General features: G+C 37.7%; 1 protein-coding gene across 1 annotated transcript; it reads left to right on the top strand.

The window, feature by feature from the left end:
- The first annotated feature begins 9,713 nt into the window (after positions 1 to 9,713).
- On the top strand, positions 9,714 to 14,619 carry LOC149926866 (uncharacterized). The gene is made up of 4 exons (XM_090157768.1): positions 9,714 to 11,292; positions 11,685 to 12,791; positions 12,836 to 13,251; positions 14,149 to 14,619. The coding sequence occupies exons 1-4, from the start codon at positions 9,714 to 9,716 to the stop codon at positions 14,617 to 14,619; spliced, it is 3,573 nt and encodes a 1,190-aa protein (XP_090013894.1).
- Positions 14,620 to 24,425: the final 9,806 nt, after the last annotated feature.

Below are 24,425 nucleotides of genomic sequence, written 5' to 3'. Positions count from 1 at the left end.
AGAAATTTGCAAAGCCATTGAAAGTCCAAACCTTCTAAAAGAAAATGTTCTTAATTATATTTCAGAATATTTAATTCACCGCTGCTATTCAAAACACCAATGTTCTACCATGGTTTTGGTATATTTAATTAAGATTTGGCCAGCCCATAAAATATTCCACTTTATATTCCACAAATTTCTTTTGATATATTAAAAAAGTACAGTTGATAATAATGAAATGAAATAGGGAGGGATTTTTCTTGTACTTACTTTTATATTTCTTACGAAATCAACTGTTTTACTTAAATAGTTAAAATAATTCAACATCACAGCTGACTAAGCTGAATTCAACTTTAACCTACTGGGAGCAAATTTTATTTTTCTTTGATAAGCAATTTTACAGTGCCATCGTGTGTCCGGGAATTGCAAACACCGTCGTCTGCTTCTTCAACGCTCTCATGGGGAAAAAACGTACCACGAAATTTTAACATTACGGGGATAGGAAGAGGCGCCTCTCTGTAGCGAAGCGACTTTACACTCTTTGCTAATAACTACATCAAGTTTCAAAGTTATACCTCAAATTTCACGCTTCTACAGAGTCGAAACTTGCACACATGGAGAGGTATAGCAGTAATATGGATTAAAAGAGAAACGGAATTTAAACGTCAACCTTATCCAAAATTATAAGACTGCGTATTTTTTTTTAAAATACCTCACTTTCGGGGCCCCGCTCCCAAACATTATGAAAATCCCGTCCAGGCTATAATAGTGCCTACCCATGGAGATATCAATCGCCTTTGTACCACTAACGTACCGCGAGCAATCGTGTGTACGGCGGCTGGTCATAAAAATATTTAGTGGCACACTTATTCTTAACTTCTGGGCATAACAAATATTTAGGGTCACACTTATTTATTACGTGCCTGGTCATACGTTATTATTATTACAGGCAGGCTTTCAATGGAATGCGAATATAGCTTCAGCGCGTAAAGAATTCAGGTATGACGCGAAATAGCTAATTAACTCACTAAAAATTAACTTTTTTCAACGCGACTGCAACCTAAGCTGGAATGGGCCTAGAAGAAACTAAACTTGTGGTTTTTGATCAAATCTTACTTACCTTCTTCCTGTCGTACGACGTGCGTATAAAGGGCGTAAAACGTGCGTAAAACGTTGAGTGTCACACTTATTGTTACTTCTGGGTATACGCTGAAAGCTCGGCGCGAACGGCCTTGAAAAATGCGAGAGGGAAACTGGAGTTTAGAACTGAATAGACACGCGGATTTACAATGTCGGAAGTTGCGGGGGTCCGTATACGCTGTCTAAAAAACCTCGCTTAGAATTAAAATTAAGCAACGTTATTGCAAACCTAGGTTATATGGAAACCACAGCTATTCAAAAATGTAACTCTCATGAAAATCGGACTTAATTTAAGGAACGTTATGTAGACTTTAGGCGAAAATATAAAACCGCGAAAATTGGGGTCCCGTAAATTAACCTGAAAACTATCCTTAAATTTAATATTTACTGATATAACTAAAGTTGTAGTTCAACTGAATCCTAACCTATCCAATAATATTTTTTTTAACGTTATCGGACTTAATTTTAAATAAGATATCAACCACACAAAGCGAAACCTCCAAAAATAGTAAATTGGGCATTTGCCCAACTTCTCGGGCTCCGATCCCAAAATTACGAAAATCCCGTCCAGGCTAAATTAATAGTTATTGATTTAAAATTAATATAAATGCAATTTTTTAATTTGTAACAAAAGATCTGCTCCCTCGCATTTTAAATATATTTAAAAAATTTAAATTTTAATTAAGTGTTTTGCAAACTATGAAGTATGTAGCATGTTCTTTGATTTTAATTGTAGTTAGTAGTTACTAAAGGTTAAAAGTCGCTAGAAGACTTGGTCCTGGAGTGGTACCTAGGGCATTAGCCTAGTTAATTATTATTATTATTACTTTGCCATGGTACCCAATTAAAATATGTATGATAATTGATAAGTTGATTTGCACTATATTTATTAACTCATTTTGATCAAATCGAAAAAATTGTTCGAAGGAAGGTTGAAAATAAAGACATTTTGTACAACAATTAGAATTAATTTGAATGGTAAGTTAGAGTTTACCACAGTGGCGTAATATAAAATTCTGGGCCCGCCTGCAGCCTGAGACAATGGACCCCCTTCAGTGTTTTTTATTAAGAGCCTTAGAGAAGGCTAAGTAAAATTAAAAATTTAAAAGACCATATTTTAGGACGGGCCCGTCATTATACCACTGATTTACCAAGTTTGCCCAGGGAACTTTAAAATATTAAACCAAATTAAATCAAACACCCCCGATTTTCGGTGGCAAATAGACTCGATCGCGCGGCGGTTGCTATATGCCACCGAAATTCCCTTTTGGTGGCAAATAGTCGTAGCCGCGCGATCGAGACTATTTACCCCCGACTTTCGGTGGCAAATAGCAATGGCCGAGCGGTTGAGCTATTTACCCCCGATTTTCGCTGGTAAATAGATACAGGCTATTTACCACCGAAATCGGGGGTAAATAGACAGTGCGTATTAGAATGGCCTTCAATAAGTGTTTCATTTATTTGTTACTTTTGGTCATATTAGAATGGCCTTCAATAAGTGTCTCACTTATTTGTTACTTTTGGTCATATTAGAATGGCCTTCAATAAGTGTCACACTTATTTGTTACTTTTGGTCATATTAGAATGGCCTTCAATAAGTGTCACACTCATTTGTTACTTCAGGTCATACGTTGTAAGCATCGCGTATTACTCCGATAAGTGTCACACTTATTTGTTACTTTTGGTCATATTAGAATGGCCTTCAATAAGTGTCACACTCATTTGTTACTTCAGGTCATACGTTGTAAGCATCGCGTATTACTCCGATAAGTGTCACACTTATTTGTTACTTTTGGTCATATTAGAACGGCCTTCAATAAGTTTCACACTCATTTGTTACTTCAGGTCATACGTTGTAAGCATCGCGTATTACTCCGATAAGTGTCACACTTATTTGTTACTTTTGGTCATATTAGAATGGCCTTCAATAAGTGTCTCACTTATTTGTTACTTTTGGTCATATTAGAATGGCCTTCAATAAGTGTCACACCTATTTGTTACTTTTGGTCATATTAGAATGGCCTTCAATAAGTGTCACACTTATTTGTTACTTTTGGTCATATTAGAATGGCCTTCAATAAGTGTCACACTTATTTGTTACTTCAGGTCATACGTTGTAAGCATCGCGTATTACTCCGATAAGTGTCACACTTATTTGTTACTTTTGGTCATATTAGAACGGCCTTCAATAAGTTTCACACTCATTTGTTACTTCAGGTCATACGTTGTAAGCATCGCGTATTACTCCGATAAGTGTCACACTTATTTGTTACTTTTGGTCATATTAGAATGGCCTTCAATAAGTGTCTCACTTATTTGTTACTTTTGGTCATATTAGAATGGCCTTCAATAAGTGTCACACTTATTTGTTACTTTTGGTCATATTAGAATGGCCTTCAATAAGTGTCACACTTATTTGTTACTTCAGGTCATACGTTGTAAGCATCGCGTATTACTCCGATAAGTGTCACACTTATTTGTTACTTTTGGTCATATTAGAACGGCCTTCAATAAGTTTCACACTCATTTGTTACTTCAGGTCATACGTTGTAAGCATCGCGTATTACTCCGATAAGTGTCACACTTATTTGTTACTTTTGGTCATATTAGAATGGCCTTCAATAAGTGTCTCACTTATTTGTTACTTTTGGTCATATTAGAATGGCCTTCAATAAGTGTCACACCTATTTGTTACTTTTGGTCATATTAGAATGGCCTTCAATAAGTGTCACACTTATTTGTTACTTTTGGTCATATTAGAATGGCCTTCAATAAGTGTCACACTTATTTGTTACTTCAGGTCATACGTTGTAAGCATCGCGTATTACTCCGATAAGTGTCACACTTATTTGTTACTTTTGGTCATATTAGAACGGCCTTCAATAAGTTTCACACTCATTTGTTACTTCAGGTCATACGTTGTAAGCATCGCGTATTACTCCGATAAGTGTCACACTTATTTGTTACTTTTGGTCATATTAGAATGGCCTTCAATAAGTGTCTCACTTATTTGTTACTTTTGGTCATATTAGAATGGCCTTCAATAAGTGTCACACTTATTTGTTACTTTTGGTCATATTAGAATGGCCTTCAATAAGTGTCACACTTATTTGTTACTTCAGGTCATACGTTGTAAGCATCGCGTATTACTCCGATAAGTGTCACACTTATTTGTTACTTTTGGTCATATTAGAACGGCCTTCAATAAGTTTCACACTCATTTGTTACTTCAGGTCATACGTTGTAAGCATCGCGTATTACTCCGATAAGTGTCACACTTATTTGTTACTTTTGGTCATATTAGAATGGCCTTCAATAAGTGTCTCACTTATTTGTTACTTTTGGTCATATTAGAATGGCCTTCAATAAGTGTCACACCTATTTGTTACTTTTGGTCATATTAGAATGGCCTTCAATAAGTGTCACACTTATTTGTTACTTTTGGTCATATTAGAATGGCCTTCAATAAGTGTCACACTTATTTGTTACTTCAGGTCATACGTTGTAAGCATCGCGTATTACTCCGATAAGTGTCACACTCATTTGTTACTTCAGGTCATACGTTGTAAGCATCGCGTATTACTCCGATAAGTGTCACACTTATTTGTTACTTCAGGTCATATTAGAATGGCCTTCAATAAGTGTCTCACTTATTTGTTACTTTTGGTCATATTAGAATGGCCTTCAATAAGTGTCTCACTTATTTGTTCCTTTTGGTCATATTAGAATGGCCTTCAATAAGTGTCACACTTATTTGTTACTTTGGGTCACATTAGAACGGCCTTGGAAATTGCCAGAGATAAATAAAAAGTTTTAAGTTTGTCCTTTTATCTATAACTATAAGTCTTAAAGTTCTTCCTTTTATCTATAAGTCTTAAAGTTTGTCCTTTTATCTATAAGTCTTAAAGTTTGTCCTTTTATCTATAACTATAAGTCTTAAAGTTTGTACTTTTATCTATAACTATAAGTCTTAAAGTTTGTCCTTTTATCTATAACTATAAGTCTTAAAGTTTGTCCTTTTATTTATTTATTTATTTGTATGTCATGTTCCCAAAATCTCGAGAACGGTCAGCTCTAAAGCTTTGAAATTTTAACTCAATGTTCACGGCCTGATTTCCAACTAAACGCGCCTAATTCCAAATACCGGACATGGTTTTTAATCTAATTCTATTTTATTATATCTATTTTTTTTTATTCAAGGAAGGAAGATACAAGGGCTGAGTGGGTCTGAGAAGACCGCGAGCCCGGCGAAGAATTTTGAGGCGTGAGTGGAACGGCGGGGACAAATGCGGTCCGCCCGTCCACCGGATTAATCAGGGCGAGATATGTGTAACGGCCACGCCAACGGGGGGATACGTGGGGACAGGGGTGGGGACAGGGGTGGGGACACCCGTGGCGGATGTATTCCGACCACCCGTTGGGGGATTGGTGGTCGTCCTCACACGGCCATCCACAAACTCTGCCTCCCAGACGCTTGGGATTACAGGATTACGCTACTACTCCCGGCTTATTAGATCTAATTCAGTTTTATTTTACTCGGCTTTGGACTTTCACCTCTCACCTGGAGGTTTTGACAGGAAGGACTTATCTTAGTCGCCCGTAGGGGAGCGTCCATAAATTACGTGAGGCGTTTAGGGGGAGGGGTCGAGCTAATTTTTTTCCCGCAAGAAACTGTGTAAAATTGTGGTAAAACTGGGTGAAATTAAGTAAAACATGATTATCCACTAAAAAATGCCTAATCCTACACAATAACACCTTTGCGCATAAATAAATAAATCCAACGCAATCCAACCGTATTTACACTAAAAATACGAATTTTGAAAAATCTCACGTGATATTAGGGGGGGGGGGGAGATGTTGAAAAATGTCGCGCATTATTTGCGCATAAAACTAGAATAAAGGCGTTATAATAATATTGTATGAAAAAGCTCAGCTGCGCTGAGAAAAAGGGGATATAGAGCCACAGACGGTAATAATACCGTCCGTGATAGAGCTAACCTTTTATCGTTTCACTACGGCCAAGAAGGGACAGGTATTAGATTAGATGGTTAGTAAGGTTTTAGGAGAGAACCAATGGCGTAGCGTGCATTTCTGCTACCCGGGGCCCATCCATGTTAAACCGTTAATTGGCCGCCTCCCCCCATTTTTTTCCAGGCCGCCCCTTACTTCTTAGCCGCCCGGGACGCCGCCAGGGACCATGACTCCCTATCCCTCCCCTCCACGCTACGCTAATGGAGAAAACAAAACTTTCTCATGTTACGTTAAATTAGTTACACATTAATATGTTTCCAAAGATTATTAAAACTCAATGAACGTCCCAACACCAACGTACAAAAAATGTCCTATTAGCATTATAGTTTTCGTTTTCGGGCTATATAGCATAAGCTAAAAAATATAATAATTTTAATAAATGCTAATTCTTTGTACAAAATCACAATTATTGAACCGAAAACATGTATGTGCACCTAGTGCTCGGCATTCGATTAATTTTTATCCATGAATAAAATAAGCTCGGCGATATTTAAATAATATTTATTTAAATAACCAATAGTTGAAAAAAAATTGTAAAAATGTTAAATAATCGAAAGTGAATAAGCCTATTATTTAAATAAAACAAACAATTATTTAAATAAATACCACTTTTATTCAAATAAATGCTTGGTTGCGTAAAAACATAATTAAATAGGTTAAAATGATATTCTTTTTACCAACTTTTTTTAAATAAATCGGAAAATTTGTGGATAATGAATAAACAATTCCGAGCACTATGTGCACCTTAAGCAGAGTCATAAAGGTTTTATGCAGGTTCTTCAACAGTAGTGATTAAAATACAATTGCAATTTTCTTTAGCAAAAACGTTTAAATCTATAACTAGGCTATAAGTCTTAAAGTTTGCCTTTTATTTATTTATGTTCCTAAAAACTCGAGAATGGTTAGCTCTAGAGCTTTGAAATTTTAACTCAATGTTCAGGGCCTGATTTCCAACTAAACGCGCCTAATTCCAAATAATTTTCGAAGATATTTCAATGAAACGTCTCTTACATTTCACCCAGAATCACATTTATTAAATCCAAAAAAATGTAATCAAATACTTCAGACTTGGGCAAGGTTGTTTTAAGTTGTGTTAAAAAAATGAACTTCAACTTTTGAAATAAGTGAAATTTTGGCATACATCCTATATAATTTATTTAAAAGATTAATCTTTTTTTCCAATTTGATACCATCACTTAAAAACAACCTTTCCCAAGTCTGAATAACTATATAAAGTAATAAAAGGGTGTTGAAATATATTTTGATTTAATAATTTTGATTCAGGGCATAAAATTGGCATATATTAAAGCTATCGCAGTGAAAATAATACCAGGTGTAAAATTTTCGTTTGGCCAAATTTTTAAAATAATAAAGTGGTTAAATATCTTTTGGTTCAATAATTGTGATTCTGGTTTTAAAAAAGTCATATATTACAGTATTTAGTTAGGTAAACAAAAATTTTCACCCGCTACCATTCAAAGGTCACACATAGACTAACAAAGATAATTCTCAACTATATTTAAAGCGAGCTTCCTTTACATTTCACTCTAAAAACACTGAAACTTCCTTCACTGCGACAACTTTATTATAATGCAATTTTCTTTTCAGTGTTTGTGACGTATATCAAAACAGTTATCAATACTTTTATTAGGTTTTTTATACTATATGTGAGAATGGACCCTCTTGTACATAATATACTATTAAATGAACGTAACCCACTATTGTACAATAATTTTTTTTTATATTTAAAATACTACAGCCGTATACAAACGTATATATTTCTTAAAAATATTTTAAATTTATTTCATTATACACAAAACAACTTTGTTAGCCGACAAAACACTTGTGAGATTATTCGATAAATTAATAGCAAGCACTTTTGGGATTTAACTATAAAAAACCTATGAAATGAACCAAGGAGTGTCTAATAAATGGAGGAGAAAGTGTATGGCGGGTCCCATATATTACACTGTCGCCTAAAGTGTCTATTCTTTTCATAAAAAAAAAAGCATACGGCAAAAATATAAAATTGCGGTACAACGTAAACAAAGAAAATGGCCGCCGAGCTTAGAACGTGTTTCACTTAATTCAAATAACTTTTTGATATTTAATATGGGTAAAATAAAGATCTGTGCATTCGGTAATTGTAAAAACGATTCTAGGAGATTAAAAGGTAAAGATATACGATTCATACCCTTCCCAAACCGAAAACAAACCTAGCAAAATGCAAGGATTGGGTGGAAAAATGTGGTAGACTAGATGATTTCAGTGTAAATAGCATTGGCCGGTCAACATTTGTTTGTTCACTCCATTTTATTGGCGGGCATGGTCCAACCGAAGACAACCCAGATATTGTCGATCATAGGGAAAGTCAAGATTTTAAGGTATTATATTCTTGTTATCAGTTTTCGTTTAGAACCTGCTGAACCTCCAATCGCTTAAACAAATTTCCATATTACTGCAGATTTGGAAAAACCAATATGATTATTATCAAGAACTTCCTCGCAACCAATCTGTATTAAGTGAAATTGAGAACCACAATCAAACATCAAGTTCTACAGAAATGTTATTACCGTTTGTTGAATCGTTGCGAATTTTTGAGAGTTTGCCCACCTTTTTCGTTTTCCTTATTCGGCAATTTGCCAATATTTGCGTTTATTGTTTTAACATGTTTTTTATGTATGATATATATAGAAGAAATTAAATTAATTAGTGTGTCTATTCTGAATACGGTTGCATTTATTCATTCTAATCGATGCTCCCTTAGCTAGTCCCGAATGGTAGATTTGCCCTGCGCCTGGTCACGAACATTAATGGTCCGTCGAGCCGGATTCTCTCGAGTCAGGCTGCATTTTCCGTGGGATACTGGTCGTTGCGGTTGAATCTACTGTTTCTGTGTCCATTGACAAGGTTGGAAGGCTATTGGTGCTGGTTTCGTCGTTCAGTCCGGCATTTGTTTCGAATCTACAAGATGCCACCTCCGACAGCCTTAGAGAAAGCCGTAGCTGAGAGGAAGAAGGGAGAATTGGGGCTGAATGCAATCACTAGGAGAGTCCAGGGTCATTCAAAGTTGCCACTCACTCTTCATCAAGCTGAGTTCTTTATCGAAGAATCGGATAAATCTTGGCAATCCATTGCTGAGGCCCATGTGAAGATCATGACACTGGATCCCGACGACGAGCAGAGTCACGAATCGGAATGGAATAAGTTGTTCGACGTTTATACAGCTGCCAAATGCGATCTGCGATGCATCAGGGTGACGTTGACTCCAAATCCTGTCGGTCAAAGCCATCATGCGGGGATCAAACTGCCAAAGTTTCATTTACCCCAATTCAGCGGTGAAGTTCATGACTGGATCTCGTTTCGAGACATGTACCTGACTGCCATTCACAACAACACCGATCTGTCCAACGCTCAGAAGTTTACATACCTCAAGTCCAGCCTGACGGGGAAATGCCGCTAAATTGATCAAGTCTCTCACGATATCAGATGCTAATTACCCGATAGCATGGGATACGGTGACGAAAAGGTTCGAGAATAAACGTTAACTCTATTTTTCGATCATGAAAAGATTTACTACGCTACCAACAATTTCAAGTAGCAGCTCAGGCTCGTTACGTTCAATTGTCGATGCCGAAATGGAGTGTTCCAGAGCTCTGGATACTCTCCACATATCGGACAAGTGGGATTCCATTCTAGTCTTCATCCTGACGCAGAAGTTGGACCCAGCTTCCAGAGAACAATGGGAGTTGAGCCTGAAAGATACGGCTATCCCTACGGCGAAAGCTCTTCTAGAATTTATTGAGCAACGAGCTCGTTCCTTGGCAGCCTCGTCAGATTCCGGCACAAGAAAGAAAGAGTTGCCACACAGAGCAGTTACCTTGCACAATAGAGTTGGGACGTCAGCCACTGACAACGAATGCACCTTTTGCTCAGGACACCACTTCAATTTCCGGTGCTCAAAGTTCATTGGCATGAACCTCGACGAACGACGGCTACTGGCGCAGCAGAAGAAGCTGTGTTTTAACTGTCTGCGGAGCGGTCATCGGGTCCCGGACTGCCCAGGGGGAAGAAGCTGCAAAATTTGCGGGAAGAGGCGCCATTCGCTTCTTCACTCGGACACAGCCGGTCCGACGTCCGTGAACCTGTCATCCAATGGCACGCAAGATCACTCGTTAACACAAGTCCAGAATTGTCATTCTCGAGGGATGGAGAATCGAAGGTCCGATGCGTTGCTGGCGACGGCAGTCCTCCAAGTCGAGACGTCTCAGGGAGGGTATCTCCAGTTCCGCGCGCTGCTGGATGGAGGATCAACCATCTCATGTATATCCGAAGCCTGTATCGGTCAATTGGGCCTAAACCGAGAGAAAGTCGACACTGAGGTGCTCGGTCTAGGATTGGTGCCACTGGGCAAGGCGAGAGGACTAACACAAATCCATTTCAAGCCCTACTTCAGCAACCAAGAAATGGAAAGATTCTGCGTACATGCCTACGTGCTGAGGAAGGTCACCTGTCAACTCCCTACGAGGAAATACGACGTCAGCAATTGGCATCACTTAAAGCACCTTCAACTCGCCGACCCTGACTTCCATCTGCCCGCCGACATCGATATACTACTGGGAGCTGATATCTTTTTTAAGCTACTTCTCGGAGGGAAGAGAAAGGGCGATTCGACGCTTCCCGACGCTGTTGACTCGAGGTTAGGCTGGCTTGTATCAGGTCCAGTGGGCTCCGCTCCGCCCAGAATTCAGGTTCATCATGCAACGATTAGCCTCGAAGAAACTACGAGGCGATTCTGGGCCATAGAGGAGATTCCGAAACGTTCAGTCATGATGCAAGAAGAAAAGGCCTGTGAGGAAGATTTCCAGAAAACTCATTACCGAGATCGAAACGGCCGATTCATAGTCCGGATACCGATGAAGGATCTGAAAGTCGTATTGGGATCAACCAGAGAGGTCGCTCAGAGACGGTTGTTGCAGATGGAGAAGAAAATTGCTCTACGCCCTGAATTGAAAGTCCTATACCATAAATTCATGGAACAATACAAGTCGTTGGGTCATATGACAGAAGCTAAGCCAAACCCATCCGAGCAACGAATCTTTATTCCGCACCATTATGTCATGAAGGATTGGAATATGACTAGTTCGATCCCAGCTTGTGGCACTGGGCGCAAACTCGGAACAACTCCTTCTGCGTTGAGTTTGCAAGTTCTCTCCCCACTGGTTTAAGGGGTTTTTCCCCGAGTTCTTCGGTTTCCCCTTCCATAAAAACTTGTTGAGGTTAACGGTAATAGTTAGTGTAGGGAGCTGTTGGCTCGATCTCGTGGCATGCAGGGCTTGCCACCACCCTCCTACGCATTGTAACCCGGCCACCTGAATTAAGGGCTTCAAAAGTCGCATGATGACTTAGGCCTAAGGTGGTGCCTTGGGTATTAGCCTAGCTGATTATTATTATTATTATTATTAGTAAATTCAGAGTCGTGTTCGATGCTTCCGTAAAGACGAGTTCCGGGTTTTCCTTCAATGATGCACAAGTAATCGGACCGGTGGTTCAGGATTCTCTGTATGCTATCATCCTGAGGTTCCGAATTCACAGATTTGCCTTCTCAGCGGACGTTGCTAAGATGTACCGCCAGATTTCAGTAGCCCATGACCAACGTGAGCTACAATGCATATTATGGAGATCTTCACCACAGGCGCCTATTCAGGAGTATCAGTTAACCACCACCACTTACGGGACGTCATCTGCTCCATTCCTGGCTACTCGAGTTCTTCAGCAGCTGGGTGACACGGGGGCATCCACGTATCCGTTGGGAGCCGAGGTCGTAAAGAAGGACTTTTACATGGATGACGTCATGAGCGGAGGTCAATCCGTCGAAAATACGAAGCAGGTAATCTCGGAACTCCGTTCCCTCACTGACGGCGCTGGACTTACTCTTCGTAAATTTGCTTCTAACTCACCTGATTGCCTGTCCGAGGTTCCAGTAGAACTCCAAGAAGTAAAGGAAGTACTAGTGGCGGAAGATGCATTTATCAAAACACTTGGTCTCTATTGGGACACTAGCAGAGTCCAATTCGTATTCAAGGTTCAGAGTAGTACCCCTCCTCCGTTCACCACGAAGAGGATGCTACTGTCCGAGATTGCAAAGATCTTCGATCCTTTGGGCTGGCTAGCTCCGACGGTAGTACGAGCGAAGATTTTGATGCAGGAGGTCTGGAAGGAAAAAACCGCCTGGGATGAGCAGCCGTCATTACCGATTCAGAAGAAATGGCAAGAATTTCAGGAGTCATTTTCCCAAATTCAAAATATCCGTATAGATCGCTGGATCCACTACTCCGATACAGTTACCACGCTAGAGCTCCATGGGTTTTCGGACTCCTCGGAGAAAGCATACGCCGGAGTTGTCTACATACGATCGGTAGATGCCTTCGGGAACGTCAATGTATCTCTGGTCACTGCAAAAACAAAAGTTGCACCAGCGAATAAAGCCATCTCCATCCCGCGGCTGGAGCTTTGCGGAGCGCTTCTACTTGCTGACCTGATGGAAACCGCCCAAGAATCCTTAAAGCTCTCGTTTGATCGCATCCAAGCCTGGACAGATTCAACAATTGTACTTTGCTGGCTGGCATCGAGTCCACGGCGTTGGAGAACCTTCGTTGCCAACCGTGTATCTCGAATACAACAGGTCATTCCCGAATCACAATGGAGTCTGTCCCAGGGACGGATAATCCTGCCAATGCTGCCTCCCGAGGAATTTCTGGAAGAGAGCTTCGACATCACCGGCTTTGGTGGAAAGGGCCTTCATGGTTATCCGACGCCAAGGCGGAACCTGAACCTCACATGCAGACAAAGGATCCCGAGTCATTTAACTTAGCCAAGGTCGAAGAACGGGTCACTCTCATCGCTGCAAAGGTCCATGTTATCGAGATGTCCATGATTACAAGGTTTTCAACTCTGTTACGACTGCGTCGCATCACGGCCTGGATTTACCGATTCACCGACAATTGTGTGATACAGCGAACAAGCAAGAATGATGCCGACTCCGCACTTACCCGGAACACTGGCCCATTTACAACCAGGGAATTGGAGGCAGCTACGCACGTATAGATCAAAATGGTACAATCCTCTTCCTTCGCTGGGGATATCGAAGCTTTACAAGCAGGAAGGTCGCTGGCATAGAAGAGTAAGCTCCTAAGCTTGAGGCCTGAGTTGGATTCCCATGGTGTTCTACGTGTCGGGGGAAGGCTGAATCAAGCTGACTTCACAGCCGACATGAAGCATCCAATCTTGCTCCCAAGACACCACCGATTTACCGAGATGATAATACAAGAAGCGCACATTCAACATCTACATGCGGGGGCTCAACTGGTGCAAAGCATACTTTCACTGAAATAATGGATCATTGGGGCGAGAGACGCTATCCGACATCAGATTCGAAGGTGCATTCCATGTACGAGATATCAAGCAAAGACCACGAATCAGATGATGGGAGATCTACCACGGTCCCGACTTCAGGACTGCCGGGCCTTCACGAGAACTGGCATCGACTACGCCGGGCCGTTCCTGCTTCGTCCCATTGCACCCCGAAGCAAAACAACCTATAAAGCGTATATAGCTCTGTTTATTTGCTTTGTTACAAGGGCTCTGCATTTAGAGATTGTCTCATCGCTATCAACGGAAGCTTTCATAGCAGCACTGCGAAGGTTTACGTAACGGAGAGGAAAACCAAGCGACCTTTTCAGCGACTGCCGTATAAATTTCGTTGGAGCGGCAAGAGAGTTAAAGGAGTTCTCAAGACTGATACAATCCGATGCGCACAACGAAGCCGTTGCAAATCATCTCGCCACCCAAAGCATCACCTGGCATTTCAATCCAGCTGGCGCACCCCATTTTGGAGGAATATGGGAGGCGGGTGTCAAATCCGTAAAACACCATTTGCATCGGGTAGTTGGTAAAACTCGTCTGACGTACGAAGAATTTTCTACAATCATCACCCAGATTGAGGGATGCTTAAATTCCCGACCTCTGACGCCACTCTCCTCTGACCCGACGGATCTCCGAGCGCTCACCCCGGGTCACTTTCTCATTGGGGACTCGCTGCAATCAATTCCGGACCCTGATCTGGCCCACTTACCGGTCTCCAGGCTTCGAAGATGGCAGTTGCTACAGAAACTAAAGCAAGACGTTCATAAACGCTGGCTACGCGAATACGTCACCAGGCTTCAACAGCGCCCAAAATGGATGACGCCTCAAAGGAACATATCAGTCGGTGACATGGTATTAGTCAAGTCTGACGTTGCCTCTTCAGCTACCTGGCCGTTAGCTAGAGTCATCGCAATCCATCCTGGGGAAGACCATCTCACGCGAGTTGTCACCTTACGTACTAGCAAGGGCGAAATGAAACGGCCCATTGTGAAGCTATGCTTGCTACCTTTGGATGACGAAGAGTTTCCGGAAGACACGAAATAAACTTTACTAAAATTGATATGATAATATCAACGCCGGAGAATGTTGAATCGTTGCGAATTTTTGAGAGTTTGCCCACCTTTTTCGGTTTCCTTATTCGGCAATTTGCCAATATTTGCGTTTATTGGTAAGTTGGAACTCTATTAAGTTTTTTTTTATAACTTATTCGCCTTCAATTAAGTAATACCATGCATTTCATTCCAGCAAAATGAGAGTGGTATACAGTCAATGGATCTCCAGGAATTAACAGAATCAAAATCAATGCTGCCAAAAAATACAGTACTTACTTCGACGGTTGCACAACTAGTTACTCATCCGAAACCTCGACTTAGCGGAAATCTTGGCATCCAACTTAGCGGAAATCTCGGCATCCAACTTAGCGGAAACCTCGACATCTAGCTCTGTACAAACCTCGGCATCCAACTTAGCGGAAACCTCAACATCTAGCTCAGTACAAACCTTGGCATCTAACGCAATGGAAACCTCGGCTTCTTATCCAGTACAAAATTTAACTAATACACTATTGGATTACACCAATTCTTTTAAAAGCTTTCTATTTGAATTACCAAAGTTTATACCTAAAGGGTGGGCCATCACATATCAGGAGAGTGATAGAGAAATTAATTTCTTGAAGTACTGCAAAATAAACTGCAGCGTTACTATCTTCATTTCAATAATTATCAATCCTGAGATAACTTGTAAAGAAAGTATTATTATGAAAGTGTTGAACAGATTTCTTCCGCAAGAACACTTGTCTGTTGTTACATTTGGGGAGTATTTTTAAGATCTTGAAAACTTAAATATACGTGGAATTATAGATGCTTTAAGCAAATTGAACGATTATGGAATTTGCCATGGAGTAACCGAAACACATCTCAAAGAAGAATTTGAAAATTCAAAACAAAAACCTGGATTTTTCTCATTGCATGATAGTGCATTACATTCTAACTTATGCGACTACTTAACTTATTCAACTATATGTGGAAGATGCAAAAATCTTAAAGCTGCGTTAAAGAAAAGATTGAGTCGACAGAAAATTAGAAATCTGGCTATTGCTAAAGGCAGTGGTAATGGAAACCCAATAAATAATCGAAGCCGCCCATTTTATGGAATGGCTAAAGATAAATTGGTCAAGCAACTTCAAAAACAGAAGAAACACGCTGCATATCTAAAAGATAAACTTTCTAAGACTCAACGATTACGAAGGCAAATTGAAGAAGATGGCCAAAAACTAACAAGCACTGACAGTAATCAATTGCTACAAATTTTAGATAAGCATAAAAACGACTTCCCAAAAGACTCTGATAAAAGCTTGTTTATTGAAGAGCAAATAAGAGCCTTAACATCCAAAAGTAAGCGTGCTCGACGTTGGCATCCAAAAATGATACAGTGGTGCCTCTATATACAGAATAAATCCCCCGGTGCTTATGAAGCTATGGAGAGAAGTGTGTGCTTCGAATTACCATCACGGAGAACACTCTACAACTACGCTTCACATTTTGGAGCGAAATCTGGTTTTAGAAAAGAAGCATTACAGGAAATTAAAAAAATCTTTGATATGTGCGAACATGAACATCAGAAATACATCAATTTTTAGTTGATGAAATCAAAATTAAAGAGGATGTTGTGTACAAAAAAAATACAGGCGAACTTATTGGATTTGTCCAATTAAATGAGTACGGGAACACTGTTGTCGAACAAAATACGGTTTTGAACTGTTTAGAAAAGCCACCAATTGCCACCCACATACTATCGGTTATGGTACAAGGCATAACATCAAAAATTATGTTTCCTCTTGCACACTTCCCATGTGACAATTTATCAAGTGACATTTTACACTCCATCATCTTGGAAGCCATATCAAAATTGGAGTATTCGGGGATTGGAGTTCTTACCGTTACTGGGGACGGAGCTAGTTGCAACCGAAAGGTTTTTTCAACATCCGCTGGTGACTTAGGGTATAAAAGCAGAAATGATTTCGCTCTTGACGAAGAAAGAGAGGTTTTTTTCGTATGTGATACACCTCACCTTGTGAAAACTACCCGAAACTGCTTGTTTAGTAGTGGAAATGGGCCTACATTTGCCAGAAATATCTACAAGGGTGGACAACATATGTATTGGAAGAGAATAATTGACCTTCCGCGAAGAATAAAACTATTGCCTAAATTAACCTTCGATCATGTGCGTTTAGGAAACTACTCTAAAATGAAAGTTAATTTGGCTGCGCAAGTCTTAAGTAAAACAATTGCTAATGCACTCGATCAACGATTCGGAGCAGATGTCAGTGAAATGGTTCAGTTCTTCCTAATTATCGACAAATTTTTTGATTGTATGAAGCTATCAGGAGGGATTTCGCAAAAGAAACCCAAACTTATATCCATATGAGAGTGTTGAGGATCCACGACTAAAGGTTTATTCATTTATAATTAAAGTTCTTCCTTCATTCATATGAATGACATGCCTTTTAATTTATATTATAGTTACTTCAAGAAGATTTTACCAATTATCTTAATTCTTGGGAAGACGAAGTTCAAAACCGCCCAGGTAAATTCACCCAAGATGAACGAAATAGAATGCTGTTAAGTAGAGAGACCATGAAAGGTCTGAAAATCACAGGTACTAAGTTACGATACATTTCTTGAAATAGAAATAATTAATTAATAATACTAGCCTGGTTTTTCTAGCAAATTCTGTCGCTGAAGTTGTGAAATTTCTGTTGCGTAAGGGAACTAAATTTGTTCTTACAAATCGATTGAATCAGGACAACTTAGAAAAAGAATTTGGGAAGCATAGAGCAGCATGCGGTTCAAACACTGCCCCTAGTGTTCATTTATTTAGTCAGAATGTTGATAAATTAAGGAGAGTCGGAAATGTTTTCGCTGAAACCAATAATCAAAACACTGAAAAATTAAAATACATTTAATTTTACTGACACATGTTTAAAAATATCACAAGTCGCTTATAAAAAGAACTTTGGTATTTGTAGTCAGGTACTAAACAAGTAATTAAAAATCATTGCATAACATAGTGGTTTGTTATTTTAGTTAGTCTAAATTAACAAGAACTTTTTAATTCCGCTGCCTTCTTAATTTCTTTCCTTAAACTCGCTTTAGATGCCAAAATAAGACTCTTTGACTTTTGATGCTGGTTTTTATGAAATTTAGAAAGAGCCTTACCCCTTAGAGTTAAAAAAGACTCTACCAGTTTATTTAGCAATAAAGTTTTCTTATCAAACTGCATATTAACCATAGAGGAATTCAGAAGGTCTTCCCAAATTTCCTGTACATTAGCATTTTTTATCACATTACTTTTAGCTAAGGCTTTTCGATCCACATTTTCGGTCATAGGGTTACAATTAACACTATAATACATTTCTGCAATGGAATCTACCATTTCGAACAGCCTGAACGTCTGATCATTTACAAAAAATAAGCCGTCTCTATTCATACGTTCAGTCCAAACAATCAATGCACCTATCTTTTTTGATACATTAGGTTTCGATATGTCTCCCTTAAAGCCAAATAATGGCACATAATCAATATTTTGAGGTACCCATTTTTTTATTGAATTAATTGTTGATCCAGCGACATAATAAAGTAATTCTTTATGCTTCGCTTCTTGTTTGTCATGGACGGATTGAGATACCTTGTCTAGGGATTTATTTTCCAATGTTTCCGCAATAATTGGTTTTAATAAAAACCTTCGCAAGTTTATGGAAAATCTTCTCAAGAATTCCGCTCAGCAAAAAGAACGTTCTCTATCAGTGAATCCTTTTATATTACCAAATACTACTTCAAAGTATTCCGAAAGAGATTTTATCATTTCTACGTTATTTAGTAGTATTAGAATACTCAAGTTGAATTCGGATACGTCTTTGACAATATGCCATTGAAGATTTTTATCCCTTCAAATCATTCTCCTAAACTCTTGTTAGACATTGAAGTTTTTAGACTATCAAAAGCCTGAACCACTCTCTCAGGGCCTAAATTAGGATCAAATTCACTTAAATCATCCGCAGTTATCTTCATCAGATCTTGAAATTCTTGACTAGATAAACGTATTTCCAAGTTCGATATACGACTCTTTTTGTTGTTTATTTTCTGTGGCGGCTGCACCAATTTTGGCAATGGGATTTCATCAACTAATGATTCTATTTCTCCAACCACAGTTTCAGTTGCTAAAGTTATATCATACACTAGATTAATAAATTCTGGTTAGCAATCTTCCTCTAACGTTTTAGTGTTATTTGTTTCTTCTATTACCCTTTCTTTAGTTGGCATTATACAACTTGCATTTTCAATGAGTTTAATATCTGGAAGCAGAGGCCTAAAATAAACCAGTAATTTAATTACAAACAATGAAGAAAAAAAGCATTTCACCCCTGATAAAAATTAGTTGAAAGTTTTATCTTTACTCACTTTGCATAAGGATGTTTAACATGCTTTCTATTTACTTGACTAGTACTTGCTGCCTTCTTTTTTACTTTTCTGGTAGGTGAGCACAGCTTTCTTTTAACTGTTTGATTCATTTCAATTATTGATAATGAAAAGAAATTATCTTGAAATTAACAGCTAAATAATAGCAGACGAAATCACTGACGAAACGATCTACTATGACGCAACGGTTGGTTTACATTGTACCGCCGAAATGAGTGAACGTTGTAGTTCGACGAAAATCTGCCTACTTTATCCTCCATTTATTAGACGCTCCTTGAATGAACGTAACCATAGAAATCTCATAGGTAAAATATTTATAAATTATAATAATATTATATTTAATTAAATATTTATAAATTATATTAATATTATATTTAATTAAATATTTATAAATTATATTAATATTATATTTAATTAAATATTTATAAATTATATTAATATTATATTTAATTAAATATTTATAAATTATATTAATATTATATTTAATTAAATATTTATAAATTATATTAATATTATATTTAATTAAATATTTATAAATTATATTAATATTATATTTAATTAAATATTTATAAATTATATTAATATTATATTTAATTAAATATTTATAAATTATATTAATATTATATTTAATTAAATATTTATAAATTATATTAATATTATATTTAATTAAATATTTATAAATTATATTAATATTATATTTAATTAAATATTTATAAATTATATTAATATTATATTTAATTAAATATTTATAAATTATATTAATATTATATTTAATTAAATATTTATAAATTATATTAATATTATATTTAATTAAATATTTATAAATTATATTAATATTATATTTAATTAAATATTTATAAATTATATTAATATTATATTTAATTAAATATTTATAAATTATATTAATATTATATTTAATTAAATATTTATAAATTATAATAATATTATATTTAATTAAATATTTATAAATTATATTAATATTATACTTAATTAAATATCTGAGTATTTTAATTTATTTGATCGTGTTAGTGAATTGAACTCGGGTCGCATCGTTATAATGCAGATAGTTTACCGCCGAGCCATTCACTTTCTTTAGGAGAGTAAAAAGTAAAGAAACCATTATGATAAGGCGGGTATTTTACCTTTTATTAACGCTTAGAAAAAGGATAATTATTCAAAACTCCCGCGGAAACTATATAAAAGCAATAATATAGCGCCACCGTGTGGAGAACTATCAATCAAACCGGGTAAAAAATATAATCTCTTCAATTTTTCGAACTTTAGTCAAATCTCGAGGGGTCAAAAAAAACCACAAAAAAGGGTATATAGGGCCGTTGCCGTCAATTTAGTCTTTCTTAGTTCTTGGCTGTCAGACGAAATACTACAGGACGGGGTCCTGGTGTCGGTCAAAAGTTATGAGGTAACTTTGCTGTTTTAATTAGTATGTTCGGTCTTCGGTCAAGAAAAGAGTTAAATTGCGTTTCGCGTAGTGGGGTTTGAATTGTCCAAAAATAAATTGTCGCTTGCGTTGCTTGTAAAAAGCAATTTTTTTTTATAAACCCATAATATTGATCCCGGAGAGTAAGAAAAAAAATGTTGCCCGAATTTTAGAGGCCTGAATCGGCAGGGGGAGGGGGTGGAAGTGGACACGCCCCCTTTTTTACATTTTAATTTTTATCTAATGAACTACTTACTTAATAAAAGAAATCTTAGCGGAATTATAATTATGAGCATTAAGGTACTTAATGCAATTTTTTTCGTGGATGCAGTAGCGTCAGGTGGGGGTAGGCAGCGGTTTCATTTCTCCCCCACTTTATTTAGTTTTAATATATCGCAATTAATTTTAACTTTTATCTCGTTCCATACATCGAATATATTTTTTTACATGTTAATTAAGTCTCCGGGCTACTAATAATCTTTTATTTTATTCGGAATAACAAATATTTAAATTTTGGCGCGAGTCTTAATGCACCCCCACCTACTAGAGAATTTTTGTTATTTGGATAAATTTACGTTTGAAATATGTTTTTAGGTAAAAAACTGAAACGTTTCAAATTATTATTAGCTGGTATTATTATTTCCAAATGCTAAAATCGCCTTTTGAAAAGGTTGATAGTTTTCAATGGATATGTTGGCGCCATCTAGTGACCCATGTGGTAACTAACCGAAACTAAAACTATAACAGGTGCTTTTATTACAAATGAGCGTAATGGCGGAAAAAGCGGCCGAGATAGATTATACTGCTTGTATAATTTGTCAAATTGTAAAAACCACTCAATTAAGTGACGCTATAAGTGAAGATTCTATTCGTAAAATAAAAGATTGTGCAACATTACGCTTGGAATATGGAGAGAAGCATTTCAATCCACTGGTTCAATTGTGGAAAAATAAAGAAGTTAACGATTTGTTGAAAATTGGAATTAAGTACCACAGAAATTGTTATCAAGATTTAACATGTAAATTGAAAATTCAAAGAGCGGAAAAAAGGTTTAAAGAGGCCGAAATTGGTTACGATTTATCGAAAAAACATAAAATAGGTTAGATCTCTTTTTGTTTTACATTTAATACAGTAGCGGCGCCAGGATTTTTGGGGAGGTAGGCCAATCATTTGAGGGCCCCACCACAATTTTTTCAAATCCGTTTAATTTTTTTAAGCAAGTGGTGCAATTGTTAAAGAATTTTTTGATATCAAATAATTTGGAGGCCCATATATTAATAATAATAATAATAATAATAATAATCAGCTAGGCTAATACCCAAGGCACCACTACAGGCCTAAGTCATCTTGCGATTTATAAGGCCTTTTAACCAGTGGCCGGGTTATATTGCGTAGCAGGGTGGTGGCAAGCCCTACATGCCACGCGGGCTAACCTTCAGCTGCCTACACTTTCTATTAACGTTAACCTCAGCAAGTTTTCATGGGAAGGGGAAACCGAAGATCTCGGGGGAAACCCCTTTAACCAGTGGGGGAGAGAACTTGCAAACTCTATGCGGAAGGAATAACTTGAAGGCCCTTTAAGATGACTTTTGAGTCCCCTACCAAGCTTTCAAGTAGGCCCAGGCCTACCCCGGCCTGTTGCTGGCGCTGCTACTGATTTTATATACGTGGAATTTGGTAACGAATGTCATAAAGTCTCACGGTGATCCTTTCGAACTCGAATCGGCGGACCTTCAAAATATCTTAACCCACAGAGTAGTGGATTCAACCATTACTCACGACATCATCATGAGAGACGAAGTTGGTCTAGAAAAATTTAAAGCATTTGTATCTGATCGTCTACGTAACGGGAAATTCAGTGTCTGATCGCCAATGAAAAAAGTCAAACTTCGTACATTTAAGACGGGCAACGCTAGTCGATCAGTTCGCGTAGGGGAGAAGATCGTAAAAATTACTGAAGAACGTGACCTTTTACAAAGATTTACAGTTGTCGCTAGAAGTCGGGATTTTAACTTGAAAGAATGTATTGGAAAGTTTGAGTTCGGAGCTGTTCCACGTGGACTTTTTGCGAGCGACGGTTCACTTCTCTTACCAAACGATAAAGCGAAAGTGGTACATGTTTTGGAATCCTTTACTCTAGACATTATAAAGAAAGGGATTGAGCAAGACGCCAGCACTCCCGTAGAAAGTATTGAAACTACGGCCAGGAAACAGCTTTACGGTGGTTTGGAAGAGAAAGAACAAGTAGAAGGTACCCACAATGCGCTTCTAATAGATGGAATGGCTGTGGTACAGTCAATGAAGAAAACCGATAAAATGAAGACTTGTAAGGATCTCGCAGAGACATTTGTTGAAATCATAAGTAAAATGTCACTTCGCTACGAAGAAGTTCGATTAATTTTTGATACATACAAAGACTTCTCGCTGAAAGAGCAAACTAGAAATAAGCGAACTGAAAACAACTCTACCTATTATCATATTAACGACAGCACGCATATCGCTCACGTAACTTTCAAGGACTTATTTTCCTCCATACGCACGAAGTCTGAATTGACTCGTTATCTGGGTGAATTCACAGTGGAACACCGTAAAATGGCTACAAAAATGTGTTTCGTGTCATACGGAATGGTTACTAAAGGTAATATTCCGGTTAATCCGTCAATCGCTACTCATTCGCACGAAGAAGCGGATACTCTGTTAATATTGCACGCGTTAAACGTAAAAAAATCAGCCAATCTGTTCGTCGAATCTCCAGATACCGATGTTTTTCTCCTGATGGTCTACTTTTACCCGTTCCTCCCAAAAAGTACTTTCTTTGTTAAGAAAGTAGTAAAAACAAAATCTGTAATTAGAGTATCAGCCGTCCATAAAGCTCTCGGTATTTCGCGCGCCAATGCCATACTTGGTTTTCACGCGTACACTGGCTGTGACGTGACAGGAAAGTTTTTTGGGCGTTACAAAGAAAGATCAATTAAAGAATTTCTTCAATGTGATATTAAGATACTCGAAGCACTGTCTTCACTCGGAGAGCCTTCAGCTTTAGTAAATCCTGAAACCGAAGAAAATCTTTTGCGATACCTCTGCAAGCTGTACAATGCTAAAAAAGAACTGAGCCTCGAAGATTTTCGTTGGCAGTTATACTCATCACGAGGTTTACACGGCGAAAATCTTCCACCAACGAGAGGGGCTATGAGACCACATATAATGCGAGCGCATTACATTACCTTGATATGGAAAAGTGCTAAATATAACCACTACCTACAACATACCCAACGCGCAAGAATTCGGGTGGTCAAAAGACGAAAACTCAAATAGCTTTAAAGCAATACCTAGCTTTGAGCTTCCAGCTCCTCAAGCCATTCTGGAATTGGTAAAATGCGGTTGTAAAAGTGGTTGCAAGGGAAATTGTTCATGTCGCAAAAATGGATTACAATGCACTGACGCTTGTATTTGCGCTGAAGATTGCACCAACCTACCGAAAAATATTTATTACGAATCGGACAGTGATTCTGATTAAGATGTGACTAAGAAGAAAACCGTGTAGATGTCGTCTACTGTATATTCACTGTAAATGTCGTTTAATGTATATTAGAGTTAAGCAGAAGGGTGTGGAATTAAAAATAATTATTGATTTTTCACCAATGTTTAAGAGATTTATGAAATTAAACCGATTAGTTCATATTTCGTAAATGTAAAAAGCATTTTTAGTTTTTTTTGGTAGGTGGGGGTACAATAAAACGCCCGCCAAAAATTAAATAATTGTTACTCGGAATAAAATAAAAGATTATTAGTAGCCCGGAGACTTAATTAACATTAAACAAAATATATTGGATGTATGGAACGAGATTAAAGTTAAAATTAATTGCGATATATTAAAACTAAATGAAGTGGGGGGGAATGAAACCGCTGCCTACCCCCTTATGACGCTACTGAAT

This window comes from Leiobunum rupestre, chromosome 9 (assembly GCF_980474605.1).
Source record: "Leiobunum rupestre chromosome 9, qqLeiRupe1.1.hap1, whole genome shotgun sequence".
Taxonomy (NCBI): Eukaryota; Metazoa; Arthropoda; class Arachnida; order Opiliones; family Sclerosomatidae; genus Leiobunum; species Leiobunum rupestre.
This window is presented reverse-complemented; position numbering and strand designations above follow the sequence as displayed.

Coding starts and splice junctions, on each gene's coding strand:
- LOC149926866 (XM_090157768.1), top strand. CDS start 9,714: ATGAAAAGATTTACTACGCTACCAACAATTTCAAGTAGCAGCTCAGGC. Junction 11,293..11,684: donor GAAGGATTGGAATATGACTA/GTTCGATCCCAG, acceptor ATGATGCACAAG/TAATCGGACCGGTGGTTCAG. Junction 12,792..12,835: donor GCTGGCATCGAGTCCACGGC/GTTGGAGAACCT, acceptor CGAATACAACAG/GTCATTCCCGAATCACAATG.